A 23130-nucleotide genomic window follows, 5' to 3' on the forward strand; every position below is an offset into this window, starting at 1 on the left:
TGCCCTTCCTGTGCCAACATAGGTGCCCTCAATCTCCACATTCCTGGAAGATGAATCATTTTAGAGGCAAAGACACAAATCTACAGGTTTTAAGTTGCTTATATCACAATGGCCAGCGGCCAGCTAGTTGCTAGCCAATTCTAAATTGGTGGCCAGAAAATCTGCTCTTTAATACTGTATTTACCATGTCCAGAGGCACTGCTCTAGCAGTGGAGTCCAAACAAGTCTTTAAGGTTATGTGAATAGAAAGTAGTCGGCTAGACCTGGACCCCAAAGTTGTAATAACTATAAAAATAACTATTCTTTAGATAACCAAAAAGCCCTTCAACTAAGAAACAGCACTACTGTACCAGAAAAGGTAGCCCCAGAAAAATGTCAGCATTGGGATCAAAGACCTCCATAGCTGAGATCAACCAATTCTCCATAAGATCGAGATCTCAACGCATTCACTTTGGCCACTACCACGATGGTTTCCACTTCTTTCCAAGAGTCTTGAAATGTCAGTGTACTGTACTTCTAACAAGGAGCACGTCACCCTCCTGCCCCAAGGAGGAAAAGTGGAAAAAGACACAAGTGTAAAAACAGCCCTGGAAGAAAATGGGGGGTGGCTGGAGAGAGCAGTGGAATGAACGTGTCACAGGTCAGGGAGTGTATGTCTGGTAGGTAAAGGGATTTCCTCGTATGTTATTTTGACAAAGGGGAATTTCATAGGTAGGAACCAATATTCAAAGTTATAAAACAGGTAGAACTCTCTGTGCATAATCACTGAATCAAAAACTTTCAAGAGACTCAACAGAAATTCTTTGGTTGACAAACGTGGTTTGAAGGGGTCATAAAATTTTTTTATGACTGAAGCAAGAGTCTTGTTTCCTTTTGGCCCAAAAATAGATGTTTCATTTCCCAAGTAAGTAGGTTCTCCACTGTAAAGAAATACTCTTGTATAGTTTGTTTCTATCTTCTTGAATTCTGCTCCAAATTCAGCCAATTTCTCGTATGTCCTTAACACAAATTTCGAACAGTCGTAGGATTCAAACCATGTCTCCACCCCTTTTCCTGGGCTGGCCTGGACCGTCCATGTCTCATAATAAATCCCTGTTTCATTGTCCTGCTTCACCCACTCTGCCATTTTGTTAAATGTGTTTCCTAGTTTAAGAAAAGCAACAAAATCAACTGCTTATAAAATGTTCTGAGACCCAATTAAGACCAGGATGAATGAATAAGAAATACTGTAAAACTTCAAAACCTGGATCCCACAGCAAGAATGCAAGCTTAGCTACATTTTCTTCCATTCTTCAAGGCCTTTGAATTGCAAATAGAAGACATAATGGGGATATAAATAGAACTCTTCAAATTCTACTACGGTTAAGCTGTGGTCACAGTGACAGTCAAGAGTATGAATACACATAGGCAGTCGCCATGTTTCTGTTTTCAGCAAGTCTTGGATTCAGAAGCAAACTAGAAAAGGGAGGCAAGAACTGGAAGAGGGAAAGGTGAAAGACAAAGACGGTGTAAGAAGGAGAGAAGGACAAACGGATGAACTGGCAAAGAGCATGGGATGCTTAGTAGGCATGGCTGCTGAGGTGCAGCAGCTCCTGCCTAAGCCACATGCGGCCTCTCAGCTATGGGAATACCAGCTATTCCCTTTTCTTCCTGTATTGTGGTTGCTGGGATACCGCTGACTACCTACCACACAAATTAACCAGTCAACTAAACTGGCCACTGACTGCGAGATTCACTGACTTCACAGACTCCTGGGTGGCTAAGGCTTCTACTCCATCTTGCACCAGATCAGAAGAATCTCCAAATACTTAGAGAATGCTGCTCTTCTGCACGGTACAACCCTCATCTGGGCACACTGAGACACGACAGATGTAGGCCCCCAAATCTCACTACCAGCAAACCTTTCCTGGGTAACACTAGCCTAGCTTCATGATATAAACAGCAAGTCTGTCAAGGGAATCACTGGGTGCCTTTTCTACTTTTAGGGAAATAAAGCTACAATGTTATAACATCCACCTTAGAATTGGAGGCATGGTTCTTAGTAAGCAACTTGGAAAATCTAGACTTGCAAACACTTTGTCATAACATCCAGAAAAGATCCTGGGACAGCATTAATCATAGGCAAGATGAAGAATGAATTGACAAGCTTAAAATTCTAGCAAATGGAAGCATATTACAGATGAGCGATCACTGTTTCATATGATTGTCAGCTTATGTGAGGAGAGAGGAAGGTGTGAACCGGCTTGGGATGTAAATCTCACTGAGTATTGCTGAAAGAGAAGGCTTTCATAGTTGCATTAGAAAGCAGAAGGAAAGATTAGAAAAGCGGTGTTTGTTAAAAGACTGCAGGTTACATTTAGAAGACCTCAACTATAGACGTGGCCTGTTCCATCCAGCTCTGTGACTACAAGTGTGGGTCACGTCACTGGCTAAACTCAACCTGTAACAACAGTTCCTTACCTGTGAAAACCAAGGGAGGTCTTACCGTCCTCCACTGGATTAGGAGTTAACACACTTTAAATTAATACATGTTGTGTACAAACTAACAAATAGAAGGCTAATTAGCATCACAAATAACTCGTTCATTTCAGCACTCTGCTTTTGTGGACAACTACCATGCAGAAAGTAGGGTTTACACATAGTATGAGCAGGCCCTGAATTCTCCACAAGAGGCAATGGGCCAGTAAGGTAAATGCTACCCAAGGTCACATAATTAGCGACTGACAAAAAAAGTTCCCATGATAAAAGAATCAACAACGCAGAATGCAGAGAATGCAAAATTACAATTGTGTTGTCAACTTTCCAGATGAACAGTTAAACAACAGGGTTGAAATGTATTGGAACATTTCTGGGGAGGCAGTGTACCAAAATTGTTAAGAGAATGGCCTGTAGGCCTTTCTTATTGGGGATGGAGTCCTATTACTACCTGGATAGCTTTAATCTGTATCTCAGTTTCCCCATCTGCACAATGGAGGAAATGGTAATGATCTCAGCATCTGTGATGATGGTAAGGGGCGTGCTCTAAGTATAGCATTCAGAACAGGGCCAGACCCAGAAGAAGCAAACCCTTAATATTTCTCCACCTAAAAATAATTTATAGCCACCACTTTAAGATATAGTTAATGGGCCTTCCTAATGGGGCCTTTTATGGATCCTGAATCTGTTGTTTATTTGGATTTCAATTTAGCTGTACACAGCATTTGTTTCATTCATGTTTATCATGGACAGAGCAGAAGATGAGCTCTGCATCTCCTAGCAAGGCTCAGCATCAGGATCCATCTGGTTCAAAGTGTAATGATACCAGAAGCTTAAGACTACAAATGATCACCATGAGGCAGAACGTGACTGAAATTCAGCGAGTGAATGAAATCTTCCACTTGCCTATTGATGGAATCATCAAACAGTACTTCATTTCTGAAACTTACCGGACATGGTCGCGACTAGAGCTAATGTCCCATTTTCCTTCCAGTGTTGATCATCAATTCCTTCAAAAAAGCAGGCCGCCCCTTGGTTACACCAGAACGGAGCATCCATTTCGGGTCGAAGGTGAGGAAAGGTACAGTTACCAAGCTGAAAAAGCTCATACCACTCTATTGTGTAGTTCTTGCCTGTTAGCGTGTTCCTGAAGCCGATGGCATCATGCATAATTTTCTGTGTAGAGATAACACAGGTGTAAAAGCGTCTGTGAAGCAACCGTGGGCCGATTCCAGCTGCCGGGAGCGAGTTTGGTACACCACAAATGCACGCCAAGTAGAAGAACTGCTCAAGGGGCTGGCTCCACTTCTGTGTCGCTATCCTTGTGGTGACACCAGTCCCTCAAACTGTGGCGCCCACCACTGTGGTTTTGGCAGCCAGCGAGGGCTCATTTTACCAGGGATGTGAGCTATGTGAAGACACTCGAAATTTTCTCACAGCTTACAGTCAGCATGAAAAGCTGTCGTGAATGTTCCAGGAGAGAGTGCGCCTGCCTCACAGGGTGACTGAGCTGGGAAAGGGCTCACAGCAGAGCTTAGAGATGGAGAAGTGATTCCCGCCTGTCTTGCCCTTCTTCTCATTCCCAGGAGCTGGGTACAGATGGAGAGTTTACATTGTTGCCATGTAATGCCTCCTGAGAACACATGGACTCTTAAAGCCAATAGAAATAGTCTTTATTCACAGACCAGAAGGCTACAGAGGGAACTTGCCCAACTTGTGTAGCCATGAGCCTTACCAATCTTGCCTTTTCGGCGCAAAAACATATCCTGGTTCTTACACTTTAATTTGCAAGAACAGTCAGCAATAAATGGAGCTACAGAAGCCACAAAGCAAGGTTTGTACATTTAGGGACTTTCCCAGAACTATGGACTATGATAGATTGGGTCTATCATTTGTTTGGGCAGGTGTTGGGGTCTATGTGCTGGGCTCTTAGGTCAGAATGGTGTTTTGGTGCCTTTCACATGGTGTCAGTTGTGCTAAGGTCTGGGAGCCCATTACAAAATCCTTCAGAGCAAAACAGACTAAGGCCAGTACCCTTGTTACTCACTGAAACCTTTGTTTTTTGAGACAGTCTGATCATGTAGCCCAGACTGACTCTGAAGTAGTAATTCTCTTGCTTGGACCTTCCAAGTGCTGGGAATGCAGGTGTGCAGCACCATGCAGATGCAATGGTAACTCCTTCTGACCACCAACTTAAAGATGCATCCTCTTCATGGGCTGGGGAGGTGGCTAGATGGGTAAGAGTGCTTGCTATGCAAGCATGAAGACCTGAGTTCAAATCCCCAGCACCCACCTAAAAGCCAGGCATTTCCACTTGTGTCTACTACCCCAGGGTTGAGGGGAGAGACAAGGTCACTGGCCAGGTAGTTCAGACGAAAACGTAAACTTCAGGTTCAGTGAGAGACCCGGTCCCAAGGGGGTAATGTGGAGAGTGACATCCAACATGCTCCTTCAGCCATTTCATGCTTGTGAATAGGTGTACAACACACACACACACACACACACACACACACACACACACACACGCACACAAGCACACAAGCACACATCCACAAAGTGTACCAATAAATATGATCTAGTAACCATCTGATTACTCATTTAAGTCAAAGGAATAACTAAATTACTTTTAAGCAAAGTTACAAGATCAAGATGCATTCTTACAAAGTGTCCCAGGAGGTCTCCATATTTAAATTCCCAAACAGGGGCTTGTAGTCTTAAGACTTCGATGATGTCATTGTCCTTCATAACTGGGATAGGTGAGCCAGTAGGACAGAAGGTATACTTAGCTTGACAGTAGGGATCTGGCTTCGGGCGGAAAGAGAAGCGTCTAGGGAGAAAGAAAACCATCAAAAGCATCAAATGAGATCATAACAGGAACTGTTCTTCTAACACACTTTAGAATCCCAATTTTCATTTTGGGGCTTGCTCTCGCTCTCTCTTTGTGTCTGTCTCTGTCTCTCTCTCTCCCTCTCTGTCTCTGTGGTATGTAGTATGTACACATGTACAGGTACAGGTGCCTTTCCTTGATTGCTTTACACCTTTATTTTTTGAAACAGGGTCTCTCACTAAACTGGCTAGCCAATGAGCTTCAAAAATCTGCCTTCCTCTGCCTTTTCCTCCATAAAGTTAAGGTCACAGGTATACACTGCCATGCTGGTTTCTACATGAGTTCAGAGAATCCAGACTCACGCCCTGGGGACTGTGCTGTGAACACTGGGCCATCTCCTCGGTCCTCAGCAATATTTTTTAAGGAAAATATTTGAAGCTTAGTGCTGTGGATATCGCTCTGTATAAATAAAACGCTGATTGGCCAGTAGCCAGGCAGGAAGTATAGGCAGGACAAGCAGAGAAGAGAATTCTGGGAACAGGAAGGCCGAGTTACCAACATGTAAGATCCTGGTAAGCCACAAGCCATGTGGCAACTTATAGATTAATAGAAATGGGTTAATTTAAGATAGAAGAACTAGATAGCAAGAAGCCTGCCACGGCCATACAGTTTGTAAGCAATATAAGTCTCTGTGTGTTTACTTGGTTGGGTCTGAGCAGCTGTGGGACTGACGGGTGAGAGAGATTTGTCCTGACTGTGGGCCAGGCAGGACTGGAGAAAACTCCAACTACAGCTTAGATCATTGTGACTAAACATAAATGGACATTTTACTTGTTTTCATATATACACTTCCAATGATGTGTTAAATATCGAATCATAAAAATTTCGTATTTAAAAATAAACATTCAGCCGGGCGGTGGTGGCGCACGCCTTTAATCCCAGCACTCGGGAGGCAGAGCCAGGCGGATCTCTGTGAGTTCAAGGCCAGCCTGGTCTCCAAAGCGAGTTCCAGGAAAGGCGCAAAGCTACACAGAGAAACCCTGTCTCGAAAAACCAAAAAAACAAACAAACAAAAAACAAAACAAAACAAAAAAACATTCAACTACTGAGGATCTATGTACTATGTACAGGACTACACTGAAGTTCATGAACAGAACACAGGAATATTTAAGTTTGGCAACAATTAGTTTTCACTAGAGTTGATCCTGCCAATGATAGTGCTACTATCATTTCCTGTTTTCTGTTCAGGGCATGTGAGCATGAAGATACTGAGTAATTTTCCTAAGACCACACCGAGGATAAGCTGGTCGAACCAGATCTGATCTGTGGGACTTCAGAACCAAGAGCTCCCTGGTAGACCATCCCATCCTTCATCTTCTCAGCTCATGCTGTTATGCAGAACATTTGTTTTCAAGCTGCGGTTCCTTCCACGTCGTGATGTCCACACCAGGCTGCCTCCACCACCACCCCCAAGCCCCCCGCCCCTGGTGTTTCGCAATCTCCCACGCGCTGTCAAAACTTAGCTAGGTCAAAGACTCCAAACAGCTTCTCAGGTCCAGAGCCAGCACCTTCAGGTAGAAGTGGACCAACGAGGTGATCCTGAGTGTCCCAGGGAGGAGATCCCCCAGGTTTGGAATTTAGAGCAGTAAGATTGGGAAACCCGGAGCACACCTAGGCGGGCGACCTGCCTGTAATTCTGCAAATGTTATGCAAAAGACAGCTAATGGTAAAGCGTGAAATAAATTTAGGATGTCAAATGTGTTTTAACCTGCTCTCCGAGTCAGTTAGTTGTACCTAAAAGTCACTCAGCGCAGTGACCTCACTCTCCATTCCTCCCAGGACTCGGGACAGCCCTGAATCGGCGAGGACCCCTCTGCTTCCAGCCAGCTAGGAACCGCGCTCCCTGGGTCGCCCTGTGCCCCGCGTCCCCAAGCACGCCGGGGTCATGGGCTGCGCGCCCTCCAAGTCCCCGCCGCTCCCCGCCCCGCCTCACTCACTTGTAGGGCACCGGCCAGCGGCGCCTCGACGTCGGGGACGCGCCCAGAGCCGCCGCCAGCCCGAGCAGCGCCAGCGCCCAGCACCAGCCCGCTCCGCGTCGCCCTGCGCGCGCCATGCACGGTTCCCTGGGATCCCCCTGGCTCCCGACCCCGCGTCGGCCGAGCGTGCGCGCTGCCGCTGCGGCGACGGGACAGACGGGCGCGCGCGCCGCCCCGGGCGCGTGACCTCCGAGCGCCTGACGCCTCTGCTGGCCTGGCCTGAGCGCCTCGGCTCCATCGCGCGTGCGCGGGAAGCCAAACAAAACAAAACAAAACAAAAACAAAAACAAAACGCTGTCCTCCCGGAAGAAGCTTGGGGTTGGCAATGCAAACCTCCCTCCAGCCTGGCTTATAGTGTGAGGCTGATTCTTGGAGAGTCTCCTGTCAAAGGTTCGAGATGTTTCATCCTTGATGATATATTTTCCGAAATAAAAATCCAAGCCTGTAAATCTGAGGAGACAAAGTTTCTCCGTGACTGAAAGAGCAGGATGTCATGATGACATTTTAACTTCTGCTAGGGTTGGAGAGAAACACTATTTCCTTCTACTTCTCAGGCTGATTTTATCTGACTTTTACTTCAGGATGATGACTAGCCAGGCCACTTTGTAAAGTTCAAGCTAATCTTTACTCTCTCATTTATAATTCCCCGAACACAGTGAAGCATGATTCTGAGAAGGGTCTCCAGGTTGCTAGAGGGTTCTGTGGAACACAAAGCCTTTTCTAATTTTCTAATAAAAGCCTGACACTAATTTTCCAACCACATTTTTAACGCAGAGCCAAGGATATTTTGAAGTTAACTAAAAATGAATGACATCCTCAGAGGTTTATGGGGCTTGGATTACTGTTAATCTCAATAGTGAGAATAAGACCACTACCACAATTTGAGACAAATTTGAAGCCAACTGGATTTTAATTGGGGTACACCCAAGAGCTGGCCAGTGACTGCCTCCTAACTTGGGTTAAAGAGAGCAGTCTTGATTCCATTTCTGGGGCTCCTTTTAAGGAGTAAAAATCACGTGTAGTTGCAAAACAGGTTTACAGAAGAGAGAGAATGGGGCAGTAAGGAAATGCAGAAAAAAAATGTAAAAAAAAAAAAAACAAAAAAAAACCATGTGGTCACCAGGTGATTAGGGAGTCCTCAGGGAGGGTAAGGACATTCTCAAAAGTTCAGGTCATGGGTTGGGGAAGGTCAGGTTACAGGAAACAGAGATCAACTCAGCTCTTATAGTAAATAGAAACTCATTTTTGACAATACAGCATAATGGCTCCTGCCTTCAAAATGTGGTCAGGCAGGTTCCTCATTCCCCTTGACTTTTGTTTCCCTGTCAAATCTTTGATAGGGGGATGTCTTAATAATATCATCATGCAGCAATGATTCTAGAATTGTTTATCTGACGGGTGATCAAGTCAGTGGCACATTGGAGGGCACAGGGCCCGATTATGATAACCAATAGAAATAATATTAGAAGGAGGAGAACCATCTTAGCCATATTGGCCAATCTAAATTTGTTTGAGAGATTAGATCATCAATTTGGTTGTCAATAGTACAAGAGAAATCAGAGCCATTAAAACAGCAGGATCCAGTAAATTGCTGACAATCAAGATTATGTTTAAGTAACAGGTAACCAACCTATAGTAGCTCTATTGAAGAACAGTTGTTCTCAGTTCTCCCATTTCTTGATTAATTTCTGCTAATATTTTTGCTGAAATAGTAGTAGTTTTTGAAATTAGACAGGCCATTTCAGAAACCACTCTTTGTCGACCAACAAGAAGTCCTGGGTCAGGAGACAGAAAGGCTGTGGTAGCAGCAACTGTAGTGGGATCTAATAGATAGGAGGAATCACCAAAATTCTCAGGAAGAGCTCTTGTAATTCCATTAACAAACTGTAAAGATCTCCTGAGTAAAATAGGGATAACCAAATGGAATAAGAAGTGTGATAAGAAGTGGAATTACAATAAGAAGGGACATTTGTGCAATCAAAACAGAGACAGTGGAAGAAAAATGCATTATCAATGGGGATATCAGCTGCAGCCTTTGAAACATTAGTGGGGGAATGTTCTATTATGTCCCTGTTATCCTTGTATGTTTTTCATAAGAAACCCCTGTTCCGGGAGCTGGAGAGATGGCTCAGAGGTTAAGAGCACTGGCTGCTCTTCCAAAGGTCCTGAGTTCAATTCCCAGCAACCACATGGTGGCTCACAACCATCTATAATGAGATCTGGTGCCCTCTTCTGGCCTGTAGGGATGCGTGCAGGCAGAACACTGTACACATAATAAATAAATAAACCTTTAAAAAAAAAAAAAAAAAAAAAAAAAAAAAAAAAAAAAAAAAAAAAAGAAACCCCTGTTCCACCCAAATATCTTTTTAAAATCCTGGGAATAGAGGGATCTCCTCTGACACAGTTTTCTCATTGGCTTTTTAGTGCTAGATGGACCCAGAAATTATATTCCATATTATTAGTTATGGACCGAGTTATTCTGCGTATGTTAAGTTCAACTGAAGTGATTAATGAATCTTCCCTCCCCCTTCTTATTTTAGCATGGCAAGACAATATCAGGATGTTTCCTATGACGGGGGAGCCTTTCATTTCCCCTCTCAAGATGCATTTAGGTTCTGTTTGCATAGGTTGAAAACAAAACAACAAAATGGACAACTATGGACTATAGGACAACTATGGTGCAGATTTCAACAGCAAAAACACAAAGTTATGTTAGACAGTCAAATCTGAGAAAGTTTGATTTTTAACGGTCCTTTTTCAGTCACTTTCCACCTCTGGGGGTTGGGCTCCTCTTTTGGTAGCTTCTTCTGGTGCCTTCTCGAGGTGTGAGTGGTGAACCCAGGCAGAAATACCAGCAGTAGGCACCCAGAGAATCAAGATGTAAGGTCCTTTCCATTTAGATCAAGCCAGTTGGTTTTGATGTTATGAACTAAGACAGCCTCTCTGGGCTGGAATGGGTGATCAGGTAGGCGGTACCCAATAGGTTGAGCAGCCTGAACTTCGGGGAGAATCTTATCCAGAGTTAATTGCAATCCTTTTAAGGACTCAGATATTGGAGCAGGACATTCTGATAACAGTTGGTCATGTACTCCAGGGATCATGAGAGTTGGTCACCCATGGACTATTTCATATAGGGTGAACCTTTCTCAGTAGGGGGTACATCAGACTCTGAGAAGGGCATAAGGTAAGAGGTCAACCCAGTTATCACCAGTTTCAAGAATATATTTAGTTAAAATCTTCTTTAAAGTTCTACTCATTCTCTCTATTTCTCCTGAGCTCTGAGGATGATACATACAATGAAGTTTCCAATTTATGGTAAAAGCTTTAGAGAACAATTGAGATAACTTGGCTGGGAAGGCCGGGGCATTGTCAGACCCCAGAGCTATGAGGAGGCCAAATATGGGAATAATTTCTATTATTAATTTCTTAGTTACCACTTTGAGCCATTTCCATTTGGGATTGAAAGGCCTATACCCAGCCTGTGACAGTATCAACAAAAAAACAGTAGATATTTGTAGGCATACAGCCCTGGCTTGACTTCAGTGAAGCCTATTTCCCAAAATTCACTGGGTACTGTGCCTGCCTCTGTTGGCCTGGGGGAAGCATGTACTTCTTTCCATTTACCTGGGCACAGGTCAGGCAGCGATCTGAAATTCTCTGAAGTTTTTTTCAGTGTCCAGGTACCCAAACATGAAGGGAGATGAGTTCTAAGATCTTCTTTGGTGACAAGTGCATGGTACCTAATGTGACTCTTAAGCTCTTCCCTGGCTTCTGAACTGATGGGGTACAGCTTGACTAAATGGACATGTTTTGCCAAGCCAGAAGGATTGTCCTTTGCCCCCAAACTGTAGGAATTTCCTGGATAAGCATCTTCCCGGGGAATGGGTTGGATTTTGGGGGAGCATATATTCCTCACTTATTGGGCAGGTTTTAGTTAAACCCTTAGCAGGCCTTCCCAGTTGCAACCTAGGAGAGTCTCCTGAGAATGATATTGTTACCTGGAGCTTGTTCCAGAGGTTCTGCCCCAGTAAAGGGTAGGGACATTCAGGAATAACAGTAAAAGAATGAGTCGCAGTTCCTTGTCCTAGGTTAACAGTCTGGTCAGTGGGCCATTTGTATTATTTGACATCCCCTCTTAACCCCTGTACTTCCGTTGTTTGGTTCGTAAGGGGTCCCAGGGGCTACCGAATGAGTAGCTCCTGTGTCCACCAGAAATTTCAGATTGGCCCCCTGTGGTGAAGGTTACCTAATAGGCTCCTGGGGGCCTACTTTGAAGGAGCCTCAGCCTTGCTAATTATTTTAGCTAGGACTGGCTTGGGTTTGAGGGGCCTACCTGTTTCTGGCATGGACATTCATCTTCCCAGTGACCCATTTCTTTGCAGTAAATGCATTTGCTCTTTTGTAAAGGTCTCCTCTTTTTATCATGGTGTGCATGGGCAGCGTTGAGAGTGGCTGGGGCTTGTAGTGCAGCCATGGTGACATGCCCCATCTTCTTTATCAGATCTTGGCTGTTTCTGCCATCAAACACCGTCTGGGCTCTCGCTAACAATTCTGACCTGTTCTTTCCTGCAAACCCATCCATCTTTTGTATCTTTCTACTTACGTCAGGGCCCGACTGAGTAACAAAGGCCAGGTGAGTCGTCATGAGATTTGCCAAGTCCTCTGGATCTATGGGGTGCATAACCAATAGGTGTCCAGGAGGCATTTCAGAAAAGCTGAATGCAATTCATCTGGGCCCAGTTTCATATCTGCTAACTAGTGATAAAAACTCAGGAGTCAGATATTGGGGAAAGAATCTGAATGATCAGAGAAGTGGCGGAGAAATGACCTGTGACCTCCCCTCTCTCTCTCTCATTCCTTCATCCAACAGGGCTGAGATCCTTTCTCAGCCCCGCCCTTCTGATTCCTGTGTCTGTCTGTCCTCAGGCCTCTGAAACTTCTTGGTTCATTTTGGTCAGCTAGTAGTTAGCTCCTCCTTCTGATTCAAAACAAACTTTATTGTCAGTCTTGGATACGTCAGAATGCAATCAAAATATCATACATTTCCCCACTTTGGCCTCTCCACAGTTTCGCTCTTTCTCATTAGCATTTAAAATGTAAAGTTAATAAAGCATTGTGCAGTCTCTTTCTTACACCATTCTGCTTGTTATGCATGTACTTTAAAGTGAGATTAGATCTTCCTATAACTGCTTGCCCTATAGTACTGTGTGATAACCTGTAATATGCCTTATGTTGTAGTATGCAAAAAAACTGTTTCATTTTACTAGAGACATATGCTGGAGCATTGTCAGTCGTAATTTGTACAAGTATCCCCATGATGGCCATAACTTATATTAAATGTATAATTACAGAATCAGCCTTTTTCAGAACCCAAAGTGGTTGCCCATTAAAATCCTGAATATGGCTCTATGGTATGGTATACATATTTTAATTTTCCAAACTCTGCAAAATGGAACACATCCATTTGCCAAATTTCATTTCTTTGAGTACTCTTTGGGTTACTTCCTGTAGGTAGTGGAGTTTGGTTTACAAAAACAAGTAGGATATTTCCTTATAATTTCTTTGACTTGTTGCCAAGTAATAGAAAAATCTTTTTTCCAACCCTTGCTATTAACATGGTGTTTCTAATGAAATTCCGAGGCTTCTAGCACATTTCCTACCAATAAATGATCAATTTTATCATTACCTTGTGCTAGAGGGCTTCCTAGTAGACCTATATGGGATCTGATATGTGTTATATACAAGGGATGATTTCTATTTCTGATTATTTCTTGTAATTGAATAAATAAGTTAATTCTGAATCATCTGGAATAAGTTCAATAGTTTCAGTATGCAAAACAACTCTTTCTGCATGTTAAGAATCAGTAACTATGTTAAGAAGTTCTGAAAATTCTAATAATACCATGAAAATAGTATACAATTCTGACATTTGAACAGAAGCAAAAGGGCTTTGAACTACTATACTTAAATTTCCTGACTTATTACCTGCCTTTCCTGATTTGTCTGCATCGGTATAGAATGTAGGGGCACCAGAAATTGGTGCTCCCCATACAATTTGAGGAAGGATTCAATTAGTTCTCTATAGCCTTAAGTCTCTTGCTTTCAGGATATTTGTTGCTAATCTCTCCCCAAAATTACTGCAAGATCTTTGCCAGTGTTCACTTTCTGTTCATAATAAAGAAATTTCAGCATTAGTAAAAGGTACTACAATTTCTGTTGTATTTATTTCTGCTGATTGATGAAGTCTTAATTTTCTTTTCAGAATCAATTCAGAAACCTTTTCTACATGGATCTTTATTGGTGAAATTATTAAGGCCACTCCACGTAGTTAAAAGGAGATTTATTTAATGGCATAACTTACAAATTAAGGGATAGGTAGGTCGCGGGGTCTGGGGAAGGTATATCGCAGTCCAGCGGTTCTCTGGAGCTCTGCTTGGCCCACCTCCACTGTCCAGCGTCCCAGAACCAAGAGCCTCGCCCATCCAGATCTCGGGTCTCCAGGCGCCTCCCTTGGCCCCACCTTGTAGGCGTGACAGTTGCCGAAGTCTCAATGGGGGTTGGAACTTCCAGATCAAAGCTGGAATGGCTACCCACTACAGATCTTTAATTTTTTACTCAGTGTGGTAAAAATATCCATTCTAAGATATTATCTTTCCTCTGCATAATAATTCCTGTAGGAGAATGCATAGAAGGTAAAATAACCAGAATACAATCAAGCTCTGGATCCAAATGATCCACATGTACATCCTGTAATTTCTTTTCTACCAAAACCAATTCTCTCTCAGCCTCAGCTGATAATTTTTATGGACTATTTATGTCCTTATCACCTTGTAAGGTTTGAAATAAATTACTTAGCTCTTGAGTTGTCATTCCAAATGTGTCCATAACCAGTTATCTCTAGAAAAAAAAAACATTATTCCTAGGAATGCCTTGCCTACAATCCCTTTTCAGATGACCTGGTTTATCACAATTAAAATATCTAACATTTTTATTTTACTTAAAATTTTTAGAAATCACTTCACCTATCCAAGTAGCATCCTAAGTGTCAGATCCAATAATAGCTGTATTTCTAATCCATTCATCTATTGGTGATGATCATGCCTATAAAGGCCTAATCACCCTTTTACATTCTGAATTAGCATTTTCAAAAACCAAAGATTCAATTAATGTTTGTCTAACTTCTGGATCTGATATTATTCTATTCATAGCTGAAGTCAATCATTGTAAAAAAAAATCAGTGAAGGCTTCTTTTGAGCCTTTTATAATTTTAGTAAATGCTCACTCCTCTTTCCTGATTCTTTAACCCTGTCCCAAGCATTCAAAGCTGCTGTATGGCTCTATGCCAAGGCGTAATCATCAAATGTAATCTGTCTTTGCAAATCAGCAAACTGGGCCTCACTGAGAAGCTGTTCCTGGGAAATTTCCATACTTCTAGCCCTACATCATTGTTCTATGACCCTAGCTTTCTCGTTCTACCAGGTTTTCCAGTGTAACTGAGGACCAGCTTCCAATACTTCTATAACTAAATCTTTCCAGTTTTGTGGAATGGTTCTGTTCTCAGCAGATGAATTTAACATCTGCTTTACAAAAGGTGAATGCATACCGTATGAAACTATTACTTCCTAAAATCTCTTCAAATCAAACACTTCTATAGGATCCCAGTTAACTTCTGAATAACCTTAATATAGTCTATCATCTGGTGGTCATTCTTGAATGGTACCTGGATAAATTAGGGTTGGTTTTCTAATAACCTTGGACTACTCCTCTTCAGTTTCATAATGTAATGGTGCAATAGATTCTGCTCTGAACTTCTTTGTCTACATGTAGATATTTTTCTTAGTTTCATTAGTAGGTCTTTCTAAGCATTGTATCATACCAGTCGATTTTTAAATTTGGCACCCATGTCAAACAACTTTTTTAAAGATAAAGCATGAATTACAAAACGATAATGATTATAATTGACATTACGTCAATCTCAGCTGTGTTGATTATCCCTTCATTTAATTGTTCCATTTTCAAACCATCCATTGTGGAATTATACAGAGACCTAACTCCCTGCATTGTAGTGTATTTTTAACATGGAGGAAAAACTTAAAAAAAAAAAAAAAACTAATTCCCCCCACTTAAGAATTCCCAGGTGTCTCACCAGATCTGCTGCTGCTGACAGTTGCTGCTGCATAGCAAGGCTGGGCAGAGAACACGGGCAGGGAACACGGGCAGAGAACACGGGCGGAGAACATGGGCAGAGAACACGGGCGGAGAACATGGGCAGGGAACACGGGCAGGGAACATGGGCAGGGAACATGGGCAGGGAACACGCATTTCACAGCCTGGACGAGGGCAGCTGCAGCTCTTTGTGAAAATGGTTATACGGAGGGAGGATGGATTCTTCCTCCTCTGAGACCTGGGAAATGGTTTTCCGAGGGGGCTGTCTGGTCTCTGCTACAGGCCCTTGAAGTGTCCGTCTGCCAGCAACCAGGGCTTAGCCACCTTGCCTGTTGTTATTTTACAACTGCATTTTTACCACTGTTATGAATCTCAGTGCAAACATCTGACACGCAGGTGGTCCTCGGCTATCCCCATAAAAACATCTTTCAAGCCCCGAAGGATTGAGACTTACAAGTTAAGAAGCTGCTGCAAGCCCTTTGCCAAACTGCTTAGGTCATTGTCTTACTGCATCATAAAATTGGACCGTCCCAGTTTCGGGGGTTTGGTGTTTGGTGCTCATAGCTGTGGCCTTAATTTTTAACCTTTTTATTTATCCATTTTTAAATTACATTTTATAAACTTAAAATGTCCCATAGCCTTATAAATTTAAATATTTTAAAGGTGTTCCTTAGAGAATATCCAGGCTGGGCAGTGGTGGCACACGCCTTTAATCCCAGCACTTGGGAGGCAGAGGCAGGTGGATCCCTACGAGTTCAAGGTCAGCCTGGTCTACAAAGTGAGTTCCAGGACAGCTAGGGCTGTTACACAGAGGAACCCTGTCTCAAAGAAAAAAAAAATCCAGTTATTTTAATTTAAATTTTCTGTAAAACTCCAAAATTTTCTCTTAAAAAAGTTTAAAATCTCTCAACTGTGTGGTCTTGCACTATCAAAAAATAAGGTACTTTTTTTTTTAACTTCAAGAGGGAAGATACAGGGGCACAACCACAATCTGCAGAAGGCAAAACCAAGCTCCACAGTGTAAACAATTAACAACTCAGGATCTGGGATTCACTCACAAGTTTTTGGGTTTCCTCAAGCGGGAGATCACCTCTTTGGCATAGATCACCCCTAGGTCACCTCTTTGGTCCTGCCCTCAGTGGCAATAACAGTCTGCCTTCCAGATCCAGCCGGCTCCATTTCACTGTGGCTGGTACTTCTGGTGACTATCACATGGCACCAGCATTTCCAAAACTGCTGAGGTCCACCATTGCAACTGGGCCTTCTTTTAGGAACTCTAGCCCAGCCACATTCCCTGTGACCACTTAAAACCAATACCATCTGGGTGGCTAAAAGTTTGGCTGCCAGCACCAAATATGAGTGCATGGAGGTGCAGCTTTAATACCTTATTGTTTTTAAATCCTATCTTTTGTTAACCTTGTTTTCAGACAGGGCAGGAATTATCTTACAAAAATCCATCCTAATCCAAAATATCTTGGAGACCTGTTGTTGCCTCCTGGGTAGGCTCACCTCATGTGGTCACCTTTAATCAAGATGGTGGTAAAGTCACATGACATCCACCTTCTCCAACCCTAGCAAAGATGGACGCCAGCCATGTGGCTGCCTAAGGATGGTGGCAAACCACATGTTGCTTATGTCCCCAAATGGAATCATGCCACATGGTTCCTTTAAAATTACCCATGCAAAGTTTTTTTTTAACTGTCAACTCCCAATGTTACTAGTTTTAATTTACTTTTTTTTCATAGCTTTTATAGATTTTTAACCATATCCAATAAACTTACAAATCTTGAGGTACAGAATGTTCACACAAACCAATTCTGATTTTTTTGGGGGGGAGGGAGGCGCTGTTCTGCTTTCCTTCTTTTCCCTGCCACAGGGTCAGGCGGCTGAGACTAACACAGGACATAAAGGAAATGGTTATATAAGCATGCCTGGGTCTAGTGAAGGCAGAGCCATAATCCAGCTCTAGAACCAGCTTTCCAATAAAGTAGAACAGCCTAAAACAACGTTGAAGTTATTCACACCCAGAAGACATCTGAACTCCTGCTAACCCGAGTCCAATGACCAAAAAGGCGGCCATGGCGGCACTGGTGCCTGGCAGCAGCAAAAGAAGCAAAAATATCCAACCCATTTCTGACTCAGTTCCATGCTTGTAACCAAACTTAAGGACACTCCGGAAAACACAGATAAAACTTTCCAACAAAACAGGGAGACACAAAACAGAGAGTCTATTTCTTGAGAAAGAGACAAAAACTTTCCACCCAGAACCAGAAGCAGAAGGGTGGGCAAAGTCTCACTATATGCCCTGGACAGGAGAAATTGGGGTCCCGTTGAACCCCTTCCACATCCCAGATAGGGTCCCACAGAACAGAACCAGACTGTGACTCACCAGGAGGGCTCCGTAGCTGCTTGTTGGCATTTCTCAGCATGGAAGTTCACTCTGATAGTCCAAGAACTGAAGGCAGCCTCAGAACCCTGGAACATCTCCAGGCATGTTCCTTCTGAAGTGGCCCCTCAACCCTGAAGTTCCAGATCAAAGATCCAGATTTAGAATTTGGATGAGTGGTCTGAATCTCACTGGGGCCTCCAGAAATGTTAGTCCCAATGGCACGAATGAGACCACTACCACACATCTGAGCCAAATTTGAAGCAAGCTGCATTTCTATTCAGGTCCACCCAAGAGCTGGCCAGTGACTGCCTCCTAAGTTGGGTTAAAGAGAGCAGTCCTGAATCCATATCTTGGGCCTCTTTTCAGTAGTAAAATCACATGTAGTTGAAAAGGCAGGTTTACAGAAGAGAGAGAATGGGGCAGAAAAGAAATGCAGGGAAAAAAAATCTCAAAAAATATCATGTGGTCACCATATGATTAGGGAGGCATCAGGGGGGGTCAGAGAACACCAGGGAGGGTAAGGGTAGTCTCAAAAGTTAAGGTCATGGGTTGGGGAAGGTCAGATTCTAAGAAACAAAGAGCAACTCAGTTCTTATAGTAAATAGAAACTTATTTTTTTTTTAAACAATATAGTATAATGACTCTTACTTTCAAAATGCAGTCAGGCAGATTCCTCAATACTTACCTGTTTTATAGATGCTAAACAACCCTAAACACATACATCAACTGTAGTATAGCCTCTATTTTCAGATATTCACTGACAGTTTCACTTGACCTTTCACAGCATAAATTTAGGGTTGAATTTAATAAAGTTAGAAATTATAGTAGTCACACATGAAGAGAACAGATAGGGGCATCTGTGTTGGTTAAGCGGTGGCGCTCGTGGCTGGCCGCCGCCCCTGGCGGCCATGCCGAAAGAGGAGAGTGCTGGTTGGTGGAAAAATCATGAGCCGTGGTTACCTTTCTAGAGCTTTATTGAGAGAGAGAGAGAAAGAGAGAGAGAGAGAGAGAGAGAGAGAGAGAGGGAGAGAGAGAGAGAGGAAAAGGACCACGCGGAGGGGGGAGTACGGAAGGAGAGAGAGCGTGCGAAAAAGAGAACGCACAGAGGGCACACCCGCTTTTTAGGCTGGGATGCCCTCACAGGCTGGTGACGTAATTAAGGACATAATCCTTACAATCTGTTTAATATGGATGCTTAAACCCCAATTCCAAATCAAGAAATTTAGGATATACAATCTTTGACTACTTTCATTGATTCTTTTCGACAGTTCTTTAAGCTTGTACTAATTTACTGAATATGATCTTTACTTTCACTTTGAACAGTTTATCAGTGTTTCTCAAGAAACCAGCTTCAGAACAAGCATTTCTCTCTTCTTTACGTGACTGGATAAAACATGTTGTCTGGACATGGTGGTACGTCTGAAATCCCAGCACTCGGGGGGCAGAGGCAGGAGAATCTAAAGTTTGAAGACAGCCTGTGTTATAGAGCAATACCTTGTCTCCAAACAGAACCCAAAGGATACAACAAACAAACTATAGACCAAACTAAAATGGAAGTGCTTGTGTGATGTGTTGTGAAAACAAAGTGAATTAAATTTTTTATGTGTATGGATGCCGGAATCCAATTACAGTGGAGTTCAGGTCCCAAAGACGAGGTGTGGATTCGGCAAAGTGAAGCAGGAGACTGACAGGGTCTGAGGGTGAATTGGGATGGCTGCCACTTTATTGAGAGAAGGGCTACACGTTTTATACTCTATAATTGCGCAAAGGATTAAATGTTAGAAAGGGAAGGGGGCATGTGAACTGGGGTGTGGCTTGTGATCAGGGATTGACCTTGACAAGTAATAGGCACCAGTCACATGTTAATGGGAGGGCCACAAGTTCCTCTTGTCAGAGATAAGAATGACTCCCTTTTTAGCAAGCCCCAGAGGGAATGGGGACTTTTGTCTAAACGCCTGGCCTTGGGAAAAGGACTTTCTTGGGGATAGACACTTCAATATAGAATATTGTAGTTTGTTTTTGTTTTGTTTTGTTTTGTTTTGTTTTTGTATGGCTTAGTTTATCCAAATAGCTAAAGCTTAAGATTGTACAAAGAAACTAGACAAATATTACTGTGAACTTGACTAGACCTTAGGAATTTATAAATCTTGATTATCAAATACACCTTATTTATCAAGCATATGTTATTTATCTAAATGTTCTAGCAGCTTGGTGCTAACCTGTGTGGGAGTAGGCAGCGTTATCACCCTATATGGTTCCATGGTGGTGGAGATTTATTTCCAAATAATTATTTTGTTTTAAGAGGCTGCAATTTTATACATTTTCATCCTTCAAAGCCTACACAAAATTTCCCGAAGGACAAGGCACAAGGGAACTCCCACAGCACATAGTGAGAATCATTCAGACGAAAGTAAAAGGGTGCTGGAGAATTGTGATCCACAAAGCTGAAATGCTGGAACTTTGTCAAGCAGCACTGGTTGCCATGTGGTCCATGCCGTATGGGTGTTTTGCCTGCATGCATGTCTGCACACCATGTGCATGTAGTGGCCCTTGGAAGCAAGAAGTCATCAGGTCATTGCCCCCTCCCAGAACTGGAGTTACAGACAGTTCTTAACCACCAGCTGAGTGCTGGGAACCAAACCTGAGTCCTCTGAAAGAGCACCCAGCGGTCTTAGCCACTGAACCATGTCTCCAACATAAACAAAGTGAAATTGGAAAGAAACAAGGGACCCCCGCCCCCCGAATTAGGGATTTATAGCAACCAATAAAAAAAAAAGTCCAGTCAAAGTGAGTTGGTGTAATAAACAAGCCCTTTGTGGTGATTAATCTTCGCAGACAACTTGACTAAGCTTAGAATTTCCACAGAAAAGACACTTCTGAGTGTATCTTGAGAGTCTATCCAGACAGTTGGACTGAAGACAGAAGACCCACCCTGAACATGGGCAGAACTGCCCCACGGGGTTGGTCCTGGACTGAATAAAAAGGGAGAAAGCCAACTGAGCACCGGTGTTCATCTCTCTCTGCTTCCTTACTGCAGATGTGATATGACCAGCTGTCTCATGCCCACCACCGTGCCCCCTGCCAGGATGGACGACATCCGCAACAAAAACTTCCTTCCTGAGCTGATTTTGTTAGGCATTTTGTCATAGCAGTCTAGTAACCAATGCATCCTCTACTTGAACTCTTGCAAAGTAACCTGATGTCACCCAACCCACTTTTGGGATTCCTGTTTTTTTATTTTATTTTTTTACCCAAGTTATCTTACAAAAGCCAATCTCTGTGCCATGCCAACAAATCTATTATGGACCGGATGATTCACTAATGAAAGCCAACTAGGTTTTAAGTCAAACTTGTAGATATATTTTCAGACAAAATTTGTTGGTGTAATCTAATCAATTTAGCTAAAAATTGAATTTCAGTATACATACTGGTTCTGAAAGTGTAACTCAGGGCCTTACTAAAGTCAAGTAAGAGCTTTACCACTAAGCAACACCCCATTTTAACTACCCACATCAAGGAAAACGACAGGCACAAACCATTGAGTGAGCAAAAATACGTGAGTGTCAAGGTTTTGACAGAGGTGACATGTGCTGTACAGTAGTATCCTATAACAAACCCAGGGGTGAGTTGGGTTTGTGAATTCAGACCTAGGGAACGTGGGCTCAGAGATGCAGGTACCATTCTCAGCATCCCAGCAGGCAGCGACGGAGGGAGCTCTTACCTCCTGCGCTCAGAACCAGACCAGACCAGTTTCCTGAACTCACCGCTTCCATCCTCCTTGTGTTGACAGCCATGGACACAAACGTGTTTTCCCCAACAGCTGCTCTTTCCTCTGCTTGCTACAGCTGTCACGTGTACCTCTCTTTCCCAGTCTGGGCCTCTGACACTGTCAATGTTTAGCCCTGTAAACATCCTGCCAGGCCAAAGGCTAAAGGCAGCCTTCCAGGTGTGCGGCCGCGTTCCACCCAGGATTCTGAACAGCTCAAGACTTCTGCTTGTATGTAGATTCAGGGTGTTGTTACTAAACACTGGAAAAATAAGGCCACAGTGAATTTCTGCTGGAAGACACAGGGTTAATAATTTAATGGTCCAATGATAGAAGCAGCATTCCTGGAGACTGCAGATTTTATCCTTTAATAATAAATAAATATTCTTAAATAATAAAAATAAATATCTTGTGTATAGAAGAAACACACCTTGTTCTAGCCACACAAAACAAAAACACGAAGTAAATCCATTGGCTACGACTTCTTTCCTGTCGTCACATGAGAAAACGAGGCTGTGAGTAAGGAGTTCTGGAATTTCTACATTGTGAGACACCAGGTACAAATACGGAACGCAACTGCAATCCTAGCCAAGATGACTTTCTCGCGATCCTTAGTTACAGTTCGGGCTACATCAAGACGTGGAACTGCTACAAGAATCCTAAGGCATTCTTTGCCGTCCCGTTCTGAAGCAGAGCCCCCCTACTCAGTATTCTTTGTTAAAAATACTTCAAGTTCCAGTTTTGGAACTTGGGCGGTTCAAAATTTTATTGTGAAAAAAAAAAAACTGAAAAATGATCGTGTATCAATATTGACAGTCTGTTTTGAAATACGTTTTGTGGAAGTTACTATCTGCTAGTTCTACAAAGAAGAGAATCCATTTATTTCCTTTGCTGTTTCTTTTAAAGATTATCCTCTCCAACGCGTGCCAAGTAATTAAAATCTAGTTTATGGTTCTCTGGCGCCCTCTACCAGCAGAAGGGGAAACGACAGGCTCCGTAGGTTCTGCAGGGTTCACCAGGCACTTCTTGAGCAGAACTCCAGTCCTCAGAGAGCTTTGATGCTAGTAGCTGTTCCGGGGCTCTGCGCGGCAGCCCCAGCCGGTGCGAGGGACGAGCGTGGGCCCAGCTGCAGAGACCAGCTGTCAGAAGTGGGCTGGGATGTCGGGATGCTGCAGCCCAGCTCCCACCTGGTGGCTTCTGTGGCTTGCAAGCGTGGCAGCTAGGAGCTAACATGGTGCTCATGCATCTAGGGAGGCTGGACTGTGGGGCACGGCTGCTGGTTTCTAAAGGTGGGTAGCAAGGTGCACCTGCTGCAGCCCCACCCACATCTTTTATTTTTCTCCGTTGTCCGATTTGTCTTCTTGATTGTAGCCAACACTTGGCCCACGCCTACTCCCCACGAGAACTGAACTTTAGAGAAAAAGTGGGTAGGAAGGGGTCCATGGGCCATCAAAGGTCTGAGCAGGAGAGA

The 23130-nt window shown here is 43.3% G+C and overlaps 1 protein-coding gene across 1 annotated transcript; it reads right to left on the reverse strand.

Moving 5' to 3' along the window:
* Positions 1 to 607: 607 nt before the first annotated feature.
* On the reverse strand, positions 608 to 7422 carry Cln5 (CLN5 intracellular trafficking protein). The gene is made up of 4 exons (XM_059273253.1): positions 7300 to 7422; positions 5137 to 5302; positions 3426 to 3651; positions 608 to 1143 (listed from the first exon to the last, which is right to left on the reverse strand). The coding sequence occupies exons 1-4, from the start codon at positions 7413 to 7415 to the stop codon at positions 635 to 637; spliced, it is 1017 nt and encodes a 338-aa protein (XP_059129236.1). The 5' UTR covers positions 7416 to 7422; the 3' UTR covers positions 608 to 634.
* Positions 7423 to 23130: the final 15708 nt, after the last annotated feature.

Source organism: Peromyscus eremicus, chromosome 9 (genome assembly GCF_949786415.1).
Source record: "Peromyscus eremicus chromosome 9, PerEre_H2_v1, whole genome shotgun sequence".
In the NCBI taxonomy this organism is placed as follows: Eukaryota; Metazoa; Chordata; class Mammalia; order Rodentia; family Cricetidae; genus Peromyscus; species Peromyscus eremicus.

Bases quoted from the DNA above. Each gene is read 5' to 3' on its own strand.
- Cln5 (XM_059273253.1), bottom strand. From the start codon at position 7,415: ATGGCGCGCGCAGGGCGACGCGGAGCGGGCTGGTGCTGGGCGCTGGCG. The intron at 5,303-7,299 runs GTGAGTGAGGCG...CTTTCTCCCTAG, and splicing joins CGCTGGCCGGTGCCCTACAA to ACGCTTCTCTTTCCGCCCGA. The intron at 3,652-5,136 runs GTAAGAATGCAT...ATCTCTACACAG, and splicing joins GAGACCTCCTGGGACACTTT to AAAATTATGCATGATGCCAT.